This window comes from Rhinopithecus roxellana, chromosome 10, assembly GCF_007565055.1.
Source record: "Rhinopithecus roxellana isolate Shanxi Qingling chromosome 10, ASM756505v1, whole genome shotgun sequence".
NCBI classification, from domain to species: Eukaryota; Metazoa; Chordata; class Mammalia; order Primates; family Cercopithecidae; genus Rhinopithecus; species Rhinopithecus roxellana.
In genome coordinates, this window is record NC_044558.1 from 102,914,136 (window position 1) to 102,931,515 (window position 17,380).

At 57.6% G+C, this 17,380-nt stretch overlaps 1 protein-coding gene across 1 annotated transcript in view; it reads left to right on the forward strand.

The window, feature by feature from the left end:
• GALNT9 (polypeptide N-acetylgalactosaminyltransferase 9) overlaps positions 1 to 17,380 on the forward strand; it is a 121,556-nt gene that overhangs the window by 57,210 nt on the left and 46,966 nt on the right. Inside the window, exons 3-5 of the mRNA XM_030939911.1 lie at positions 5,081 to 5,247; positions 6,582 to 6,756; positions 10,408 to 10,605. Of these exons, the coding sequence (XP_030795771.1) occupies positions 5,081 to 5,247; positions 6,582 to 6,756; positions 10,408 to 10,605 (540 nt within the window). The remainder of the gene's footprint in view (positions 1 to 5,080; positions 5,248 to 6,581; positions 6,757 to 10,407; positions 10,606 to 17,380) is intronic.

The following is a 17,380-nucleotide window of genomic DNA, read 5'->3' on the forward strand; positions in this document are numbered from 1 at the left end:
TTTGTCTAGCTTCACACCAGCATTGCCCTGCCCATGGCTGTGGTTCTAAAATAAGTGTTAACTTGAGGTGGTGTGAATCCTCCCACCTGGTTCTTTTTCAAGATTGCTTTGGCTCTCCCAGGTCCTTTGCATTCCCACATGAATTTCAGAATCAGCTGCTCAGGTTCTACCCTGAAGCGCACTGGGGTGCTAAGGCGATGGTGTGGAGTCTCCACATGCGCAGGGGAGTGCGTCTTAGCCTCACTGAGGACCCCCTGCTGCTCACCTCCCATCCTCCTGTCTGCTCTTTTTGCCATGGGCCAGCCTGTATGCTGAAGTGAGTGGCTGGGAGTTTGGTCACACACCTCTCTGTGTGGTCTGCTCCAGTGGCCCCTGCTTTGGAGCCCACCCCATCCACCCCTGCCACAACCTGGCGCCATGTGGCCCTGCCTGCCTCCTTCCCCGCCCTGGTTCCCCTGCCTGCCTCCTTCCCCGCCCTGGTTCCCCTGCCTGCCTCCTTCTCTGCCCTGGTTCCCCTGCCTGCCTCCTTCTCTGCCCTGGTTCCCCTGCCTGCCTCCTTCTCTGCCCTGGTTCCCCTGCCTGCCTCCTTCTCTGCCCTGGTTCCCCTGCCTGCCTCCTACCCTGCCTTTGTTCCCCGCCCCTCCTCTTGGCTGCTCCAGCTCTGGGCTCAGGTGTCTTCCTTTTTGTGGGACAAGCCCAACTCTTCTCACCTCCATCCCTCTCTGTGCCCACATGCCACCTCCTCACCCTTTTCCCACCTCCATCCCTCTCTGTGCCCACATGCCACCTCCTCACCCTTTTCCCACCTCCATCTCTCTCTGTGCCCACATGCCACCTCCTCACTGCTCCTGGGGGACAGAGCTCAACTGCACGTCCAGACGCAGATCACGCCTCAGGCTGGCCCTTTCGCTCGCTGAGTGGAGGCTGCGTCTGTGACGTTTTATTCTCAGAGACGCCGGGATGCTCACCTGAGTCTGTCCCCAGCCAAGGGAGGCCCTGAGCCTGTTTAGGGACAGCAGGAAATAATGGCAGAGGCCCAGCACCCCCCTCAGATCCCCCTTGCCCAACTCGGTGGTAACCCACTCAGCAATGCCGGGAGCAGCCACCGCTGTGCTGGCAGAGCCGCCTTGCAGGAGGGGAGGTCCCGGCCCCACGTTTGAGAGCAGAAGACAAAACATCTCCTGTGGCCGCTGTAACAAGGGCCACAAGCAGGTGGCTTCCAACAATGTGGATGCACCGTCTCCCGTTCTGGAGGCCAGACCCCAAGATCACGGTGTGGGCAGGGCTGTGCCCCCTCCAGAGGCTTCAGGGAGGATCCTTCCTGCCTCTCCCAGCTTCTGGGGCTCCAGGCATCCCTGGGCTCATGGCTGTGCCATTTGAGTCTCGGCCTCCGCCTCCACGTGGCCTCCTGCCTGGGCCTCCATGTTGCATTTCCTCTGCCCTCTCTTTAAGGACACCCATCGTTGGATTTAGGACTCACCCTGAATCCAGTATGATCTCGTTGTCAGTGGGTGGCTGGGTCAGGTTCTTGACTTTGCAGCACAAAATAATTTGAGAGCAAGTCCAAAGCACAAGTAGGCAAAGAAGTTTGTCACAAAGCGAAAGTGCTCCTCGGAGGGAGAAGCAGCCCCTGGTGCCTTGAGGGGAGTCCTTTCATGGGAGCTGTGCGTGCACGTTCATGAAATACAGTGAGGTTGGGTATATAAAGGCAGACAGGCCTGCGGTTGGCTGTGTGTGCCTGTTCATGAAATACGGTGAGCTCACGTGTGTAAAGGCAGACAGGTCTGCGGTTGTCTGTGCGTACGTGTTCATTAAATACAGTGAGGTTGGGTATGAAAGGCAGATAGGCCTGTGGTTGGCTATGCATGCACATCCATGAAATACGGTGAGGTCAGGTGTGTAAAGGCAGACAAGCCTGCAGTTGACTCTGCGTGCCTGCTCGTGAAATACAGTGAGGTCAGGTGTGTAAAGGCAGACAGGCCTGCGGTTGGTGCACATGCCCAGTACCTAAGTGCTCCAACACACACTGCCTGTATCATTACATATGGAATCCTCACTGGGGGTGTATCTCTTACTATTAAAATGAGGGAAAGGTCCCTGTAAGCTGAACTTGGAGCCTAACTGTGCGTACAGCTTCCTGCAGATGCCCCTGGCCCCTCCAAGGCAGGAATGTGTAGCTAAGAGCTTCGTGGGCTTTGGGTGCTGACTGGCTGGAGATTGGGGAAGCTACATCAGGAATAAGGTACCTTCATTCTCTTTCCCGGGCCCCTACTGGGCAGTGGGGCTTCACACAGGGAACAAGGACGTCAGTGTGGCCTCCCCACCCTACCGATCCTGCCTCAAGGTCATCTCAGGATCCCTAGCTTAATTACATCTGCAAAGATCCTACTTGCAATCAGGCACATGAGGACAGGCCCTTCTGAGATTAAACCCAGACCAGAAGATGTGTTTCCAAGATCGGAGACAGAGGCCCACGTCCTGCTGACACCATGTCCTGGGTCACGGGAGGAGGACACCGTTCAGCCCACCACGGAAGAAAAGCCTTCTTCAGGGAGGACCGGCCCAGCCGTCATTTGCTCCCCGTGGCCTCTCCCTCATCCCCAGCAGGACAAGGCTGGGGGCTGAACTTTAGGGTGAGCGACTTGCCTTCCTCACTGATGGGCATTTTGGACTTGTTGGAAAATCTTTGAGCTCCTTTATCTTTTTCTTGGGGCTGGGTTGAGCCTTGCAGAAAAGTGAGATTTGGAAAAGCCATCCTGGTCTTCATTGTCTTCCATTTGCCAGCCAGTGGGTGACGGGGGTTAAATAAAAACACTTCAAGTCCACGTGTGTGGAAATGACCTGGCAGGATCTCCCTTGTACGACCTGCGAGGCGGACCCGGTTGGGATCCTCATTGTGCAGGAGAACTGAGGCTCCCAACGGCTGTCGGTCTCACCTGTGGGTGCCTGGGCTCAAACCTGGATCAGACGCTGGTGCTGCTCCCTGTCAGGAACATCTGCTGACGGCTGGTCCACCATCCACAGGCCCCACTTCCAGGAGCCCCACCTGCCAGGCGCTGAGCCCAGCATGATGCAATAGAGCATAAGCCAATCAGAGCACCCTATTTCCTCTGGCCACAGCGATTGGTTCAGGGAAGGGCACGTCAGCCAGTCAGAGCCCAGGAGACACAGGGATGCTTTTCCTGCGTGGCCTGGGAAGACAGGCGGGTTTGCTGCCCTGGACTCAAACCCCTGGAAGGTCGGGACCTGCGGGGACACAGCCTCCGGCCACGCGGACAGGCCTTCCTGGATTAAACTCAAGCCAGAAGGCCGGAGCCAAGAGAGGCAGACAGAGGCCCGTGTCCCACTGACCAGCTTTGACCCCCAGTCAAGCTGGGCCCGAAACCAAACACACCTGGACTTTTCCTACGGATGAGCCACCAACCCCCTTTCTGCTTAGGCCAGCCTGGCTCGGCTTCTCCATGTTCCTGCTGAGCGGACAGCAGAGGGTGCATCTGGAAGGTTCTGTTGCCCTCATCGCTCCTGGGCACCTCACACGCTCCCCAGCATGGCCAGCGTCTCGGGGGCCTCTGCGTCCATCTCTCAAACCTGCGGCCATGAGCTTGCAGGGAAGCCTTCCGTTCCATGCAGGCAGCTTGTTTATAAAGCGAGTGGCCGCTGAGATCCATCAATAAAAGGCCGTTGATATCCTGGGGCAAGGAGTCCGATTTAGAAACCGGACACGGATTCTAAATCAAATGAGAGGTCATTGAGAATGAGTGCCGTAGGTGACAGGGATTCTCTGCCACCACCCGCCCTCGCTCTAAAGTCTGAAAAGGCTGGAGGCCCCCGGGAATGCTCACACCATAAATTACTTGTCCTTGCTGCTTGCAAGTTCTTCAGCACAGGTGCATGTGGCCCTGAAGCCTCCTGACCTAGTGATGGAGGGAGAAAGAAGGGGTGGAGTCCACCACTGTCCCCGAGGCCAGCGGCTTCCTGCACTGTTCCGAGGAGGCATGGGGGGCAGGCATGAGTACTTCACGGGCCCAGCCGGTGCCTGTGGGGCCCCTTGAGTCTCCATTTGTCCTCTCGTTACACAGATGTTTATAAAGTACCTGCTGTGTGCCGGGCACAGCCTGGGTTCTTGGTATAGAGCTGTCAACGGGACAGAAAAGGAGCTTGCTGTTAAGGGGGCTCACGTTCTGGTCATGGGGGGAGATAGACCTGCAGGAACAAACAGGTACAGGGTGTGCGCTTGAGGACGGTGAGAGGGGCCGCCCCGTGGGACAGGTACAGGGCATGCGCTTGAGGACGGTGAGGGGGGCCGCCCCGTGGGACAGGGCTGGTCCCAGGCTTTCTGAGCAGCCCTGTCCCTCTCCCCCTGGGCTCTGGGAGTGTCTCTGCCCCCACAACCCCAAAACATCTCCTCTCCAACCTGCAGCCGTTCCTGCAGTCCGTCCTAATATCTATTTCCTTTCTCAGGATTTTTTGTTTTACACATTTTGCAAGTTCATGAAAATTGTGCGATCCAAGCTTTTTCCTCTACAGACTAATGGAGTGAAGTCTTCTTGTCAGAAAGCATTTTTCTGAGTGATGAAATCTCCCTCACTGAGCACCACAGTCCAGATAAATGTGACGGTGACGCACAGCCCTCGTCCCTTTGAAATTCTCACCAGAGGCTCGGAACCAGCTGCAAGCCAGGGCGGGAAGTGGCTGCCCATGCGGGTGGCTGGCTCCTTGGCTGTGCCTGGCTCCTCAGCTGTGCCCAGCAGCGCCGTCCCCAACGTGCTCCTGAAGCTGACAGCTGGGGTTGGAATCCCAACACCTGCACTCATGGCCCATGGGGGAGGCTCCTGTCTGTAGAACGGGGACATTCATCTCTTGAGGTTGCTGTGAGGACAGGGTGGGCACAGGAGCTGTGTGTGTGCTGAGTGCCGTGTTACTGTTACTAGTTTCTTTCTAGAACAGCTCTGACCCCTGTACACCCTTGACGTCTGGTTGTAGGGTCAAGGCCTTGTCCAGTAGCCCTTGAAGGGTGCACCTGGCTCCCAGGGTCCCGTGCGCCCCACCCTGACCACACCTCAAACTGTGTCTCCTGCAGGTGCAGACAGATGAGCTACGCCCAGGATCTGCCCCAGGTCTCCGTGGTCTTCATCTTCGTCAACGAGGCACTGTCGGTCATCCTGCGCTCCGTGCACAGCGTGGTCAACCACACACCCTCCCAGCTCCTCAAGGAGGTCATCCTGGTGGACGACAACAGTGACAACGGTGAGTGGGCATGGCCTCGGCCTCGGCATGGTGCTCACGGGGCGGCTGCCTGTGGCTGGGTTGAGCTGGGGTTGGGTGGAGCCTTCCGGGACGGAGTGACAGAGGACCGCACCCCGTCTGTCCACGGGGCTCTAAAGCTACGGGGGTCCCTCCTGCCTTCCAGCCTCTGTCATGACTCGTACATGCTGTCCGCAGTGTGTGGCTGCCCGTGCCTCTCTCTGCCTCCGTCACACAGCCTCTCCCCATGTGTCTGCATCCTCTCCTCTTCTCATGAGGACCCACACTAGACTCAGAGCTCGCCTCAAATCCAGGAGGATCTCATCTCAAGATCCTCAACTGGATACACCTACAAAGTCCCTGCTTCCAGACAAGCTCCCCTCTCAGGCTCCGGGTGGAGATGAAGTTGGGGTCAGCCACCCCACCCTCCACAGAGGCCAGCAGAGCTGAGCTTTCCTGGGTGCCACCTCCCGCCTCTCATGCCCACAGAGGCACCAGAGCTTGGCTGGACGGAGCTGGCGGCTGGAGCCCAAGCCCCGTGGTTCCTCAGCGCCACCCTCCTTAGCCTTAGGTGCCCTGAGGGCAGCACTGCTCACACCCTCTGGCACACAGGCTTGAAACGCCAAACAAGGATCTGGCACTGCCCCAGGCCTGTCCCCCATCTGCCCTTCCCAGGCGCAGAGCAGAGAGCCCACAGCCATGACACTCCCTCCGGAAATGGAGGGAAACATGGGCAGGCCCTTCCCGACCCCTTGTGGAGGCAGAAGGCTGTACCATGGGGCTGTGGGGCAAGCTCTGGCCTGCAGCAGGGCCCCAGCCCGGCAGCACCGTCTACACTGGGGTCTGTGTGCGGAGGACTGAATGGTGTGGCCGCCCTCCTGAGCCCTATCTCGCTGCAGAGGGTGGTGTGTGGGGAGGACCATCCAGTCCAGCTTGGCTACCTGTGTCTTGCCCTTGGCCACAGGGAGCTCCATCAGGACACCCTGCCTCCAGCATGGAGAGGCCACGTTTGTGTGTCCACCCATCCATCTGCGGACTTGGTTTTTTCACGGCTGACTGCTCAGCCCTGTGTCTCCCGTCTCCACAGCACGGGCTGCTTTCTGGTCTGGTGTCTTTCCTTGTTTGCTGTGTCTCCCACTGGAATGTCAGCGTCGTGAGGCTGGGGTCTCGTCTCTCTGTGACCTCCCACGCGGAACCGCGTGCAGCTCAGTGGGTCCTGAGAGAATGTTTACGAGACATCCATCCCACACGGGGCACGCAGCGTTTCCGGCCTTGGGTCTTGGTGGCCCCGCGCCGGCCAGCACCTGCCAGCGTGCTGAAGTCTTGTCTCTCCTCAGTGGAGCTCAAGTTCAATCTGGACCAGTATGTCAACAAGCGGTACCCAGGCCTCGTGAAGATCGTCCGCAATAGCCGGCGGGAAGGACTGATCCGCGCCCGGCTGCAGGGCTGGAAGGCGGCCACTGCCCCAGTCGTCGGCTTCTTCGATGCCCACGTCGAGTTCAACACGGGCTGGTAAGGGCCGGTACAGGCTAGACAGCCGGTCTCAACGGGTCCCCCTCCACCATCCCCCTCCTCAGCCGCTGTGCTGCTGCAGCCTGGCCGCTGGGGTGGCCCCAGGGCTGGGGTACCTGCCATAGCCTTCAGGAGCTGGGGCTGAGAGCCACCACCGAGTCCACCTGTTCGGTTACCTCTGCGGCCTCTCGGTGTCCAGCTCCCGAATGCAGAACCACTGGAGGGCAGGCCCAGCACGCACCCAAGGACATGGTTCTTAGAAGCTCTGAGGCATGTGTGTGAGGCTTGGTCTGTGCCCACCTTGCCCCGGGAGAACGTGACCCGTCCTGACTGCAGCAGTCTCGGGGACTATGTATCCCCCTCGAGGCAGGAACCTCAGATCAGGTGGGGTGGGGCTGAGGTGTACACGTCTGGCCTCTCAGGCCCTGCTCAGTCACTGGAGGTGGCCACAGGTGCCCTGGAGGCCTGAGCCGAGTGCGAGGGGCATGGGAAGTGAGCGCAGGCTTCACGTGAAGGTCCTGGGCTGAGGGTCACCTTGTGTATGGGGTCCTGGGGCCACCAGCACAAAGCACCCCTGCTGGGCGGCTCAGAGCAGCGGGACTTCACCTCAAGGTGTAGGCAGGGCCGAGTTTCCCCCAGAGGCTCCCGGCAAGGATCCCTCCTGCCTCTCTCAGCTCCTGGGGGCTGCAGCCCCGCCTCTGACCCCCACGCCCTCCCTGTGTCTGTCTCCCCATCCCTGCCTTGTGCAAGGACTCTTGTCATTAGAGTTGGGGCAGTCCAGGATGCCCCCATCCACACCCCAAAGCCAGCCCCACAGAGGGCACCTATGGGATACATAGTGTACAGGGGTGTGTGCCCGGCACCCAGGCCAGACGCTGCACCCACAATGCACAGGGGTGTGTGCCCTGCACCTCAGCCAGTCCTGCACCCACAATGCACAGGGGTGTGTGCCCCGTACCCAGGCCAGACCCCGCGCCCACAATGCACAGGGGTGTGTGCCCCGCACCTCAGCCAGTCCTGTGTCCACAATGCACAGGGGTGTGTGCCCCGCACCCAGGCCAGACCCTGCGCCCACAATGCACAGGGGTGTGTGCCCCGCACCTCAGCCAGTCCTGTGTCCACAATGCACAGGGGTGTGTGCCCCGCACCCAGGCCAGACCCTGCACCCACCATGCACAGGGGTGTGTGCCCCGCACCCAGGCCAGACCCTGCACCCACCATGCACAGGGGTGTGTGCCCTGCACCTCAGCCAGTCCTGCACCCATAATGCACAGGGGTGTGTGCCCCGCACCCGGTCCAGGCCCTGCCCCTGTCCACCCAACCACAGGGAAGACCCGGGAGGCCGTTTTCCCCACTTCCTGGAGAAACCAAAACTGAAGATTTTATATCAACTCTGCTGACTCATTTTTCTAAACTCTAAACTCAGGGAAATGCCAGCTGTGGTTGCCGCAGGGACTTTGGTGGGAAGTGGCAGCTGACGATCAATCTCAGGGTTACACGGAGGCCGGGGACTGTCACTGTTGGCTGGGACACCCCACTGCATGTGACCCTGGGCCTCCTGCCGGGTCCCCGGGGAACCTGGCGTTTTGGGGCTTCTCAAAACCTGTGGTTTCTGTAACAGCATCAGTGGGTTTGAGCGGGGACTTGGCACCTCTCAGGCTTCTCGCCTCACACTCGGCTTTCCTGGGGCATCTCAGCCCCCAGCCGGTGCTGTTCTGATGAGACGCTGCCTCCTCTGCCCTGTGCCCTCCCTGCCCCTTCCTCGCTCCTCCGCCGGGTGCTCCCCTTTCCCTCGATGTTCATCAGCTTCTGACGTGTTGTGCATGAATTGTGTTCTACTGCCTGCCCCCTCAGGGTCACCCCACACGGTTGCACAGGTTGTGCACTGCACAACTACACCCACAGCCTTTCAGTCCCTCTGATGCCACGTAAGCTCCCCGAGGCCTTAGGGCATGTGGGGGAGCCTTGCGTCTGTCACGTCAAAATGCAATTTTTTTTTTTTTGAGACAGGGTCTCGCTCTGTCACCCAGGCTGCAGTGCAGTGGTGCGATCTCGGCTCACTGCAAGCTCCGCCTCCCGGGTTCACGCCGTTCTCCTGCCTCAGCCTCCTGAGTAGCCGGGACTACAGGCGCCCGCCACCTCGCCTGGCTAATTTTTTTTTTTTTTTTAGTAGAGACGGGGTTTCACTGTGTTAGCCAGGATGGTCTCAATCTCCTGACCTCGTGATCCGCCCGTCTCGGCCTCCCAAAGTGCTGGGATTACAGGTGTGAGCCACCGCCCCCGGCCAAAATGCAATTTTAAACCAGTGCAACTTTAATTTTCACAACTGAAAACCAAGTTATCCTTCTGCAAATAGCAAACCCTCCCATAACTGTTTCCACAAAGGATTCTGCCTTATTAGCAGACCTGGCATTTCCAGGGAGCTTTTCATCTCTGAAGCACTTTGCTAACAGTAATTAATTAATCCTCCTCACAAAACTGAAAGGCAGGTAAATACCAGGCCTCACACTCAGAGGGTGGGAAGGAGGGGTGAGGACAGCCACGTGGTCTCACAGGCAGGGTCAGGGCCTCGCCCCTCCCAACACCGGCCCTGCCTGAGCTGACCCAAATCTGCCCTCAGGCCGTCCTGCCCCTCACTGAAGCCTCTGGGCTCTGTGTCAGCTGGTGGCTAGGTGGCTGCAGCCCCATGGGACTCCAGCATGGATGGCGGCCTCTGCAGCCGTCTCACCTTGCCGTAGACTGTGGTGTCTCACCTGCTTCCCAGGACCCCTGCCTGGGATGGGGAATCGCAGACAGCTGATGCCCACGTGGGCCGCTTCTGCTCACCTGCCTCTCTGCCCTTCTCGCCCCCCACTGCGCCATTGCTCTGTCCAGCCTCCTGGCCAGCCCTGCAGGCCCATCAGGCACACGCCGGGCTTTGGTGCAACTGCTGTTCCCGCCAAGACTTCCTCCACGCCTCCTTCCAGTCACTACCCAGGGCAGCCCTACTTAAAACTGTGAGCCCCTTCTACCACATCCATGACTGCTTATACCTCATCCTCTGTCCTGTCCTGGAGCGGGGCCACTGCACACTTGCACAGGTTCCGCACTGCACAACGGTGCCTGGTGGCTTTTCCATCCCACACTGTGTGAGCTCCCCATGACACGGATTGCTTTTATTCCTTAGTTCATGACTGTATTCCAATTTGTGGGAACAGGGCATGGCACATAGTAGATCCTCAATTAATTCTTGCAAATGAATGCAGCTCCCACAGGAATAAGAAAGGAGAGGAGGGACTCCGGGCTGGGCAGAGAGGAAGACTGAGCTGGAGAGCCCCGTGATGGACATAGCTGACTTCTTGTGGGCCCCTGGGCAGCCCTTCAGAGATGCTGCAGCTGGGCCAGCGTGGCCAGTGCCAGCGTCCCCCAGGGGCCAGCAGCATTCGAGGGGCTGCCCCAGCAGGGGTGAGGCCTTGGTCAGGGTGGGTCTGCTGCTGAGAGGGTCCCTGGGGCTTCCAAGTGAGGCTGTGGGTCCAGCTCAGCAGGGGGTGGCAGGGTTGGATGCAGACCAGGTGGGGCCTGGTCTCCCCTCCCTGTGGGCGAGTGGACCCTCCTCGGGGAGTGCAGTGGGCTGGGCCCCCCCACCCCCAACTCACGGCTGTGCCTCTGCAGGGCGGAGCCCGCACTGTCTCGGATCCGAGAGGACCGGCGTCGCATCGTGCTGCCAGCCATAGACAACATCAAGTACAGCACGTTTGAGGTGCAGCAGTACGCCAACGCTGCCCACGGCTACAACTGGGGCCTCTGGTGCATGTACATCATCCCCCCGCAGGACTGGCTGGACCGCGGCGATGAGTCGGCGCCCATCAGGTGAGCTGCCCCAGCAGGGGTCGAGGGCAGCCCTGCCTGGGAAGGAGCGGAGCAGGGCGAGGCGGGCGGGGGACAGGGCTGGGGATGGGGGCTGGGAACGGGGACTGGGGATGGGGGGTGGGGACGGGGGCTGGGGACGGGGGCTGGGGACGGGGACTGGGGACAGGGGCTGGGGATGTCCCCCAGCAAGCACAGCCTGGTGCAGGGCCCTCGCAGAGACCATGGTGAGGGTTGGGCCAGGTGCTGGGGCCCCCGGCCTTCGCCATAAAAACTTGGCACACAGAGCTTGTCTGTATCACAGAGATGCAGATGCAGCCCTCGGGGCTCACTGGAGCCGGGACTAACGGCTTGAAGGTTATTTTTCTTCATTCCAAATGCACTTGATAATCCCCAATCAGCAGGAAAAGGATTGTGTTGTGTCAGGATTGCCTTGTGTTTGACATTTTAAAAATGAGTGAAATTCAGAGAACCCAATGGGAGGCACCTCCCACGGTTTTTGGCAGGCTCTGGATGCCCTGAGCTGCAGCAGGAGCAGACTCACTGGCCCCATCGAGTCTTCAGGGCATGGCTGCCCACTGCTCCTCATAGCCACCACCTGGAGAGCTGCTGAAACCCCCCCGTTCCAACCCTCAGCTAAAGGACAGGCAGCGACGTGAACAGACACTACCGAGGAGAAGACTGGCCTGTGCCAGAAAGCTCATGAAAGGTGCTCCTCACGGTCCAGGGAGAGGCAAATTCAACCCGCAGTGAGATGGTGCTCCATGCCCACGGGGGTGGCTGACAGGTGCGGGCTGACAATACCAAGTGTTGACAAGGAGATGGCATAGACACAACTCTGGGACGTGGCTGGCAGGACTGTGAATCAGCACAGATGCTTTGCAAAACCAGCAGCTCCTTCTGAAGGCCCAAAACCCTCTCCAGTGTCCCCCTCCAGTGTCCCCCTCCAGTGTGCCTCCCTCTAGTGTCCCCCCAGTGTCCCCCTCCAGTGTCCCCCCTCCAGTGTCCTCCCTCCAGTCCCCCCTCCAGTGTCCTCCCTCCAGTCCCCCCTCCAGTGTCCCTCCCTCCAGTATCCCCCTCCAGTGTCCCCTCCAATGTTCCCCTCCAGTGTCCCACTCCAGTGGCCCCCTCCAGTGCCCCGCTCCGGTGTTCCCCCTCCAGTGTCCCCCACTCCAGTGTCCCCCCTCCGGTGTCCCACCTATCCCACTCCCAGGTGTTTTTCTCAAAATAAATGAGACATATGTACATGCAAAGGCTTCCACACAAACGTTCACAGTGGTGTTACTACAGTAACCTCCTGTGCGTCAGCAGGTGAATGGTTGAGCAGGGCAGACTCCCCCCGCATCACGGAATACTCAGAAACAGGGAGGAGCGGACCCTTCCACGCCTAACAACATGGTGAGATGCAGAGGCTCGTGCTGAGCCTCGGAGCCACACATGGAAGAGAGTTTCTGCATGATTCCTGCACACAGAATTCCACGGAAGGCAAAACTCATCCTGGGGCAGAGGCCGAGGGTCGGGGCTCACAGGGATGGGGCCTGGGACAGTTCCGGAGCAGCAGTGTTCTCTCCTGGACAAGGACGGGGTCTCCGTCCGTCAGAATAGACCAAAATGCAAATATCACATGGATGCATTTCATTTTATATAGATTTCACCCCCCAAAGTTGGTTATAAAGAATAAATGAAATACTAAAGGCAGGTGTGGTGGTTCACGCCTGTAATCCCGACACTCGGGAGGCCGAGGTGGGTGGATTGCCTGAGCTCAGGATTTCGCCCTCCCTCATGGGGACAGAAACAGCAGACAGCCGCAAGGAGACCAGGCCGCCTTGGAAGTTCCGGGACAGCTTCCATAGTGGACGCCCAGCGTGACGATCGCAAAGGTGCACTCGGGTCCATGTGGTGGTGTTGCGGCCGGCGCCCCTGCTTCCGTGCTCAGCGTGCAGGCGTGCGGCCCGCTGGATTTATACGTTTTAGGGAGACGTAGGAATCAGTCCACACATGTCAGGGGCGCACTGGTTCAGTCCAAAAGGCAGGACGACCGCAAGTGGGGAATTCCAGGTCATGGGTGGATTCAAAGATTTTCTGACTGGTAACTGGTTATTATCTAAAGACCGACATCAATAGAAAGGAGTGTCTGGTTAAGATAAGGGGTTGTGGAGACCAGGGTTTTATGATGCAGATGAAACCTCCAGGTATCAGGCTTCAGAACAAGCTTCAGAAAGAAGAGATTGTAAATGTTTCTTATCAGACTTAAAAAGGGGCCAGACTTCTGGTTAATCTCATCTGGGTCAGAAAAGACCTCCAAAGGAAAAGGAAGTGTCTACGGAATGTGGAGTCCCCCACAAGAGGCCGCATCGCAGGTCATTTCAAAATACATCAAAGAAGTATGTTTTGGGGTAAAATACTTAATTTCTTTCAGGGCCTGTTAACTGTCATTTTGGATGCGTTTTATCTCTACAAAGAGTCTGTTTGGTCAGACTTAACATCTCCGTTTTAGTGTTCCTGAATTCCAAAGGGAGGAGGGTCTGAGGGGGCTTGTCCAAACCCCCTTCCCATCAGGACCTGAGCTGGTTTTCCTGGGTTACTTTGGGGTGCCTTTGGTTGAGAAGGGGCTCCATTCAATTGGTTGGGGGTCTTAGAATTTTATTCTTGGTTGACAGAACCAATACTTAATCATTTTCACATGAAATCTTATTTTATGTGAAAATGATTTCTACTCTTTGAAAATTGGAAGATTCTAGGCCCCGATTCTTACTCAGTCTTGATGAGCTGAAGCTGAGTTGCGGCTGCTCCCTGGGACAGAGCAGAGCCACAGTCACCACCAGTCCCAACAGCCACTCCCAGCAAGCCTGTCTGTCCTGTATTGTTTATTGTTTGCTGATGCCGCTGCTCCACTTGGGGAAGTATTTCTCTAGAGTTGGGTCCTCACGGAGAGAGGGAGGATAGGGATAGACCAAGAGGATTGACTATTTCAAGAAAAAGAAGATGAAGTCTTTCAGTCCATCATGTTCAGCACGTGAAACTAGTCGTCTCCTCTCTTGTACTTCACCTGCCTGACCTTCATGTAAGTGAGTTCGTCAAAACTCACCCTGGAGGACCAGAGTCTGGGTGAGACCCTGTCAGAAATGAGCTCCCCACTCACTAGAGGGTCACAGAGTCACATGCTGGAGCCTTGTCAGAATCACTCCCCTCGCATAGGGGACCAGAGTAACAGACAACAGCCCGGTCAGAATCACTCCCCTCATGCTGGAGGATCAGGAATAACAGGCGAGAGAAAAAAATAAGAAGGGCACGATGCCAATCATCGCTGAAACCGAGAACACATTCTCCTCGTCTTTCTCCTTTTGCATACGCTTGAAAATTTCCATAAATGAAAGTAAATATGCATATTAAAAGCAACGGAGGGGCCAGGTGCGGTGGCTCACACCTGTATTTCCAGCACTTTGGGAGGCCGAGGCGGGTGGATCACCTGAGGTCAGGAGTTCCCAGCCTGGCGAAACCCCGTCTCTACTAAAAATACAAAAATTAGCAGGGCGTGGTATCAGGTGCCTGTAATCCCAGCTACTCTGGAGGCTGAGGCAGGAGAATTGCTTGAACAGAGGAGGCGGAGGTTGCAGTGAGCTGAGATCGTGCCTTTGCACTCCAGCCTGGGCGACAAGAGCGAAATTCAGTCTTAAAAAAAAAAAAAAAAAAACAGTGGAGGGCATTTTCTCTCTCTCTTTTTTTTTTGAGACGGAGTCTCGCTCTGTTGCCCAGGTTGGAGTGAGTGGCATGATCTTGGCTCACTGCAACCTCCGCCTCCTGGGTTCACACCATTCTCCTGCCTCAGCCTCCCGAATAGCTGGGACTACAGGCACCGCCACCACACCCGGCTAATTTTTTGTATTTTTAGTAGAGACGAGGTTTCACCGTGTTAGCCAGGATGGTCTCGATCTCCTGACCTCGTGATCTGCCCGCCTCGGCCTCCCAAAGTGCTGGGATTACAGGCGTGAGCCACCACGCCCGGCCTCAGTGGAGGGCATTTTCAAGGATGTACAGCAGGGGTCAGGGAATCATGGTCCACAGTCCTGTATTTGTAAATAAAGCTTTATTGACACATGGCCATGTTTTCTCATTTGCATATCACAGCAGAGTGGAGTGGCTGCCACCCAGGCTTCTGGCATCAGAGCCAAGACATTTACATGCTCTCCCCGGGCAGAGGAAGGGGGGCCCTGCTCAGGACAGTGTTTCTGTGATCTCTTTGGGGAATGGACCTTCAGGTGCAGGGCTAGCCACCTCACTTTTTAAGTACAAACATTCTTTCACTTTTCCCATTGTGGATGCAAACTCTTTCTAAAACGTGGCATGTGCTTCCCTGCCTTCTTAGAAACAGATTTTAAATAACATTAAATGTCAGTGTCGTTGGCCGCAGGACAGGAGGGCCTTCTGTCACAGCCAGGATGCAGCTGCGGGAGGCGCCCACGTGCCTGGGACTCTGCCCTTCCTGCGTTCACAGCTGCCTGTGGCTCGTCTTCGGAGGCCTCTTTGCTCCCTGCAGAGTTGAAGCACCTGAGCCGGTCAATGGGACAGTCCTGGGCAGGAGTGTGGCCTCGCTGCCTGGGCCTGTGGAGGTGGCTGCCCTGCTGGCCTCCACCCTGTTCTATTCCTCTTTCCGCTCCCCTGCTCCTTTCTCCCGGGACAAATGCTGGGGACCATCCTCATCCCGGAGGATTCCTGGGATCCCAGTTAAGACCCGGCACCTCCAACACGTGAGCAAGGCGGGAGAACGTGGGAAGGACTGGTAGCCTGGCAGGTGGGGGGCAGGCCCAGGGAGCTGGCCCTCATCGGGGCTGCTGGTTCAGGTGTGACTTCAGAGGACACCTGGGGACACGTGTTCCAGGAGGAGGGGCCCCAGGCTTTAGGTGCCCAGAGGCTGCTGCTATGCCACCGGCCCCTCCAGGATCAAGGGCCGTGCTGACATCAGGCCTGCCCAGCGGATAACCACTCGGAAATTCCCTCCAAAGCTCTGGAACCCCAAGCACTGCCTCCATTTCCCAGGGCCCTCCAGCTCACAGAGCCCTGCCTGCCAGTGGCTGGGCCTGCGGGGAGGAGACCCCTGATTTTCTCCTTCATCCAAGGCACAAAGAAGAGTTCGCTCTCCCTGAGACCTCTCCTGGTCAGAAGAGGACCTGGGAGGGCGGTGTGGGCCCAGAGGCCCCAGCAGGATCCTGCAGCACTGGAGGAGTCCCCTCTGAGAGCTGGGCTTGCACAGCCCTGCGCTCCAAGGATTTAAGGCGTCAGCGACCCCAACCCCATTGACAAGCCACACAGAAACAAAAGCAGCCACACCCCTCCCCAGAAAGTGGATGCTGGGAGCCCCCAAGACGCAGAGCACCCGGCCTGTTTCACAGCTTCCTGCCCCGTAACCTGCGCCATGAACTGGACGTGCCTTCCTGTGCTTTCCATCCTTGATGTACCCCAGATTTAATTTTAACTTTTCATTTCAGTGCCTCTGATTGAAGATGGCAAGTGTTGACTGAAACCAAAGTTAAAATTGTATTGACTGAAATTCATAAAACCAAATGAGTGTGAAAGAAATGTAAATAATTAAGGTCTCAGGTGATGTTTCCGTGCGTTTGTGGCTCACACATCTGCACATACATGTACTGTGTGCTGGTCACCACGTGGGTCTTGCACAGCGAGGTTTCATTGTGCGTTATTCTCCACGTGTTCTGAACTCCGTGTGGAAGGATGTGGCTCCGGTGCCCTTGTCTCAGCTTCTCCATGGATTGTGTCTTACGCATGCTCTGCTGTTTACGTCCCTATCCCAGGTTCATGGACACTTGGCTCACTAGGCCTCCCTGTGCACGTGTGCAGACAACAGGCCCACTGCGGGCCTCCGGGGATGTGGGTCCCGACTCCACCCACACGGGCAGCGCCCACCGCCTCCTTGCCGTCTTACCTAGGCATGAGCTGAGCCTTTGTTGTTGTTGTTGTTGTTAGAGACGAATCCCTCTCTGTCGCCCAGGCTGGAGTGCAGTGGTGTGATTTTGGCTCACTGCAACCTCCGCCTCTCAGGTCCAAGTGATTTTCCTGCCTCAGCCTCCCAAGTAGCTGGGATTACAGGTGTGCACCACCACGCCCAGCTGATTTTTTGTATTTTTAGTAGAGATGGGGTTTCATCACATTGGCCAGTCTGATCTTGAACTCCTGACCTCAGGTGATCCACCTGCCTTGGCCTCCCAAAGTGCTGGGATTACAGGCGTGAGCCACTGTGCCCAGCCACGATGGCTTTTCATGTTATCAGGGTCTGTGGAGGATCAGAGCACTCAATGGGCCCTTAGTGAAACTCACATAACATAAATTAACCACACTGAAGTGCGCGCCTCAGCAGCGTTTAGACCATCACAGTGTCACGTAGCCGCCACTTCTGTCTCGTTCCAAAGCATTGTCCTCCCTCCCCGTGGGGACCCCGTACCCACGAGGAGCCGTTCCCCTCCCCCGTCCCAGCCCCTGCCTCCACGATCCACTTCCTGCCCCCGTGGACTTGCCTCTTCTGTTCCTTGCATGCGGACGGGGGGCAGCCTCTTGCACCTGGTTCCCTGCCCTAGGTGCCACGTTTCCAGGGTTCCTCCACATCTCAACCTGTGTCAGCCTCGCTCCTTCCACAGGAATCGTGGTCCACAGCCTGGACAGGCCACTCTCCATGTATCCACCTGTCCCTCCGTGGCTACCAGGCTGACTCACTTCTGATGCTAACAAGAACGAGAGGCGTCCGGCTGGACTAAGGCCCCGGAAG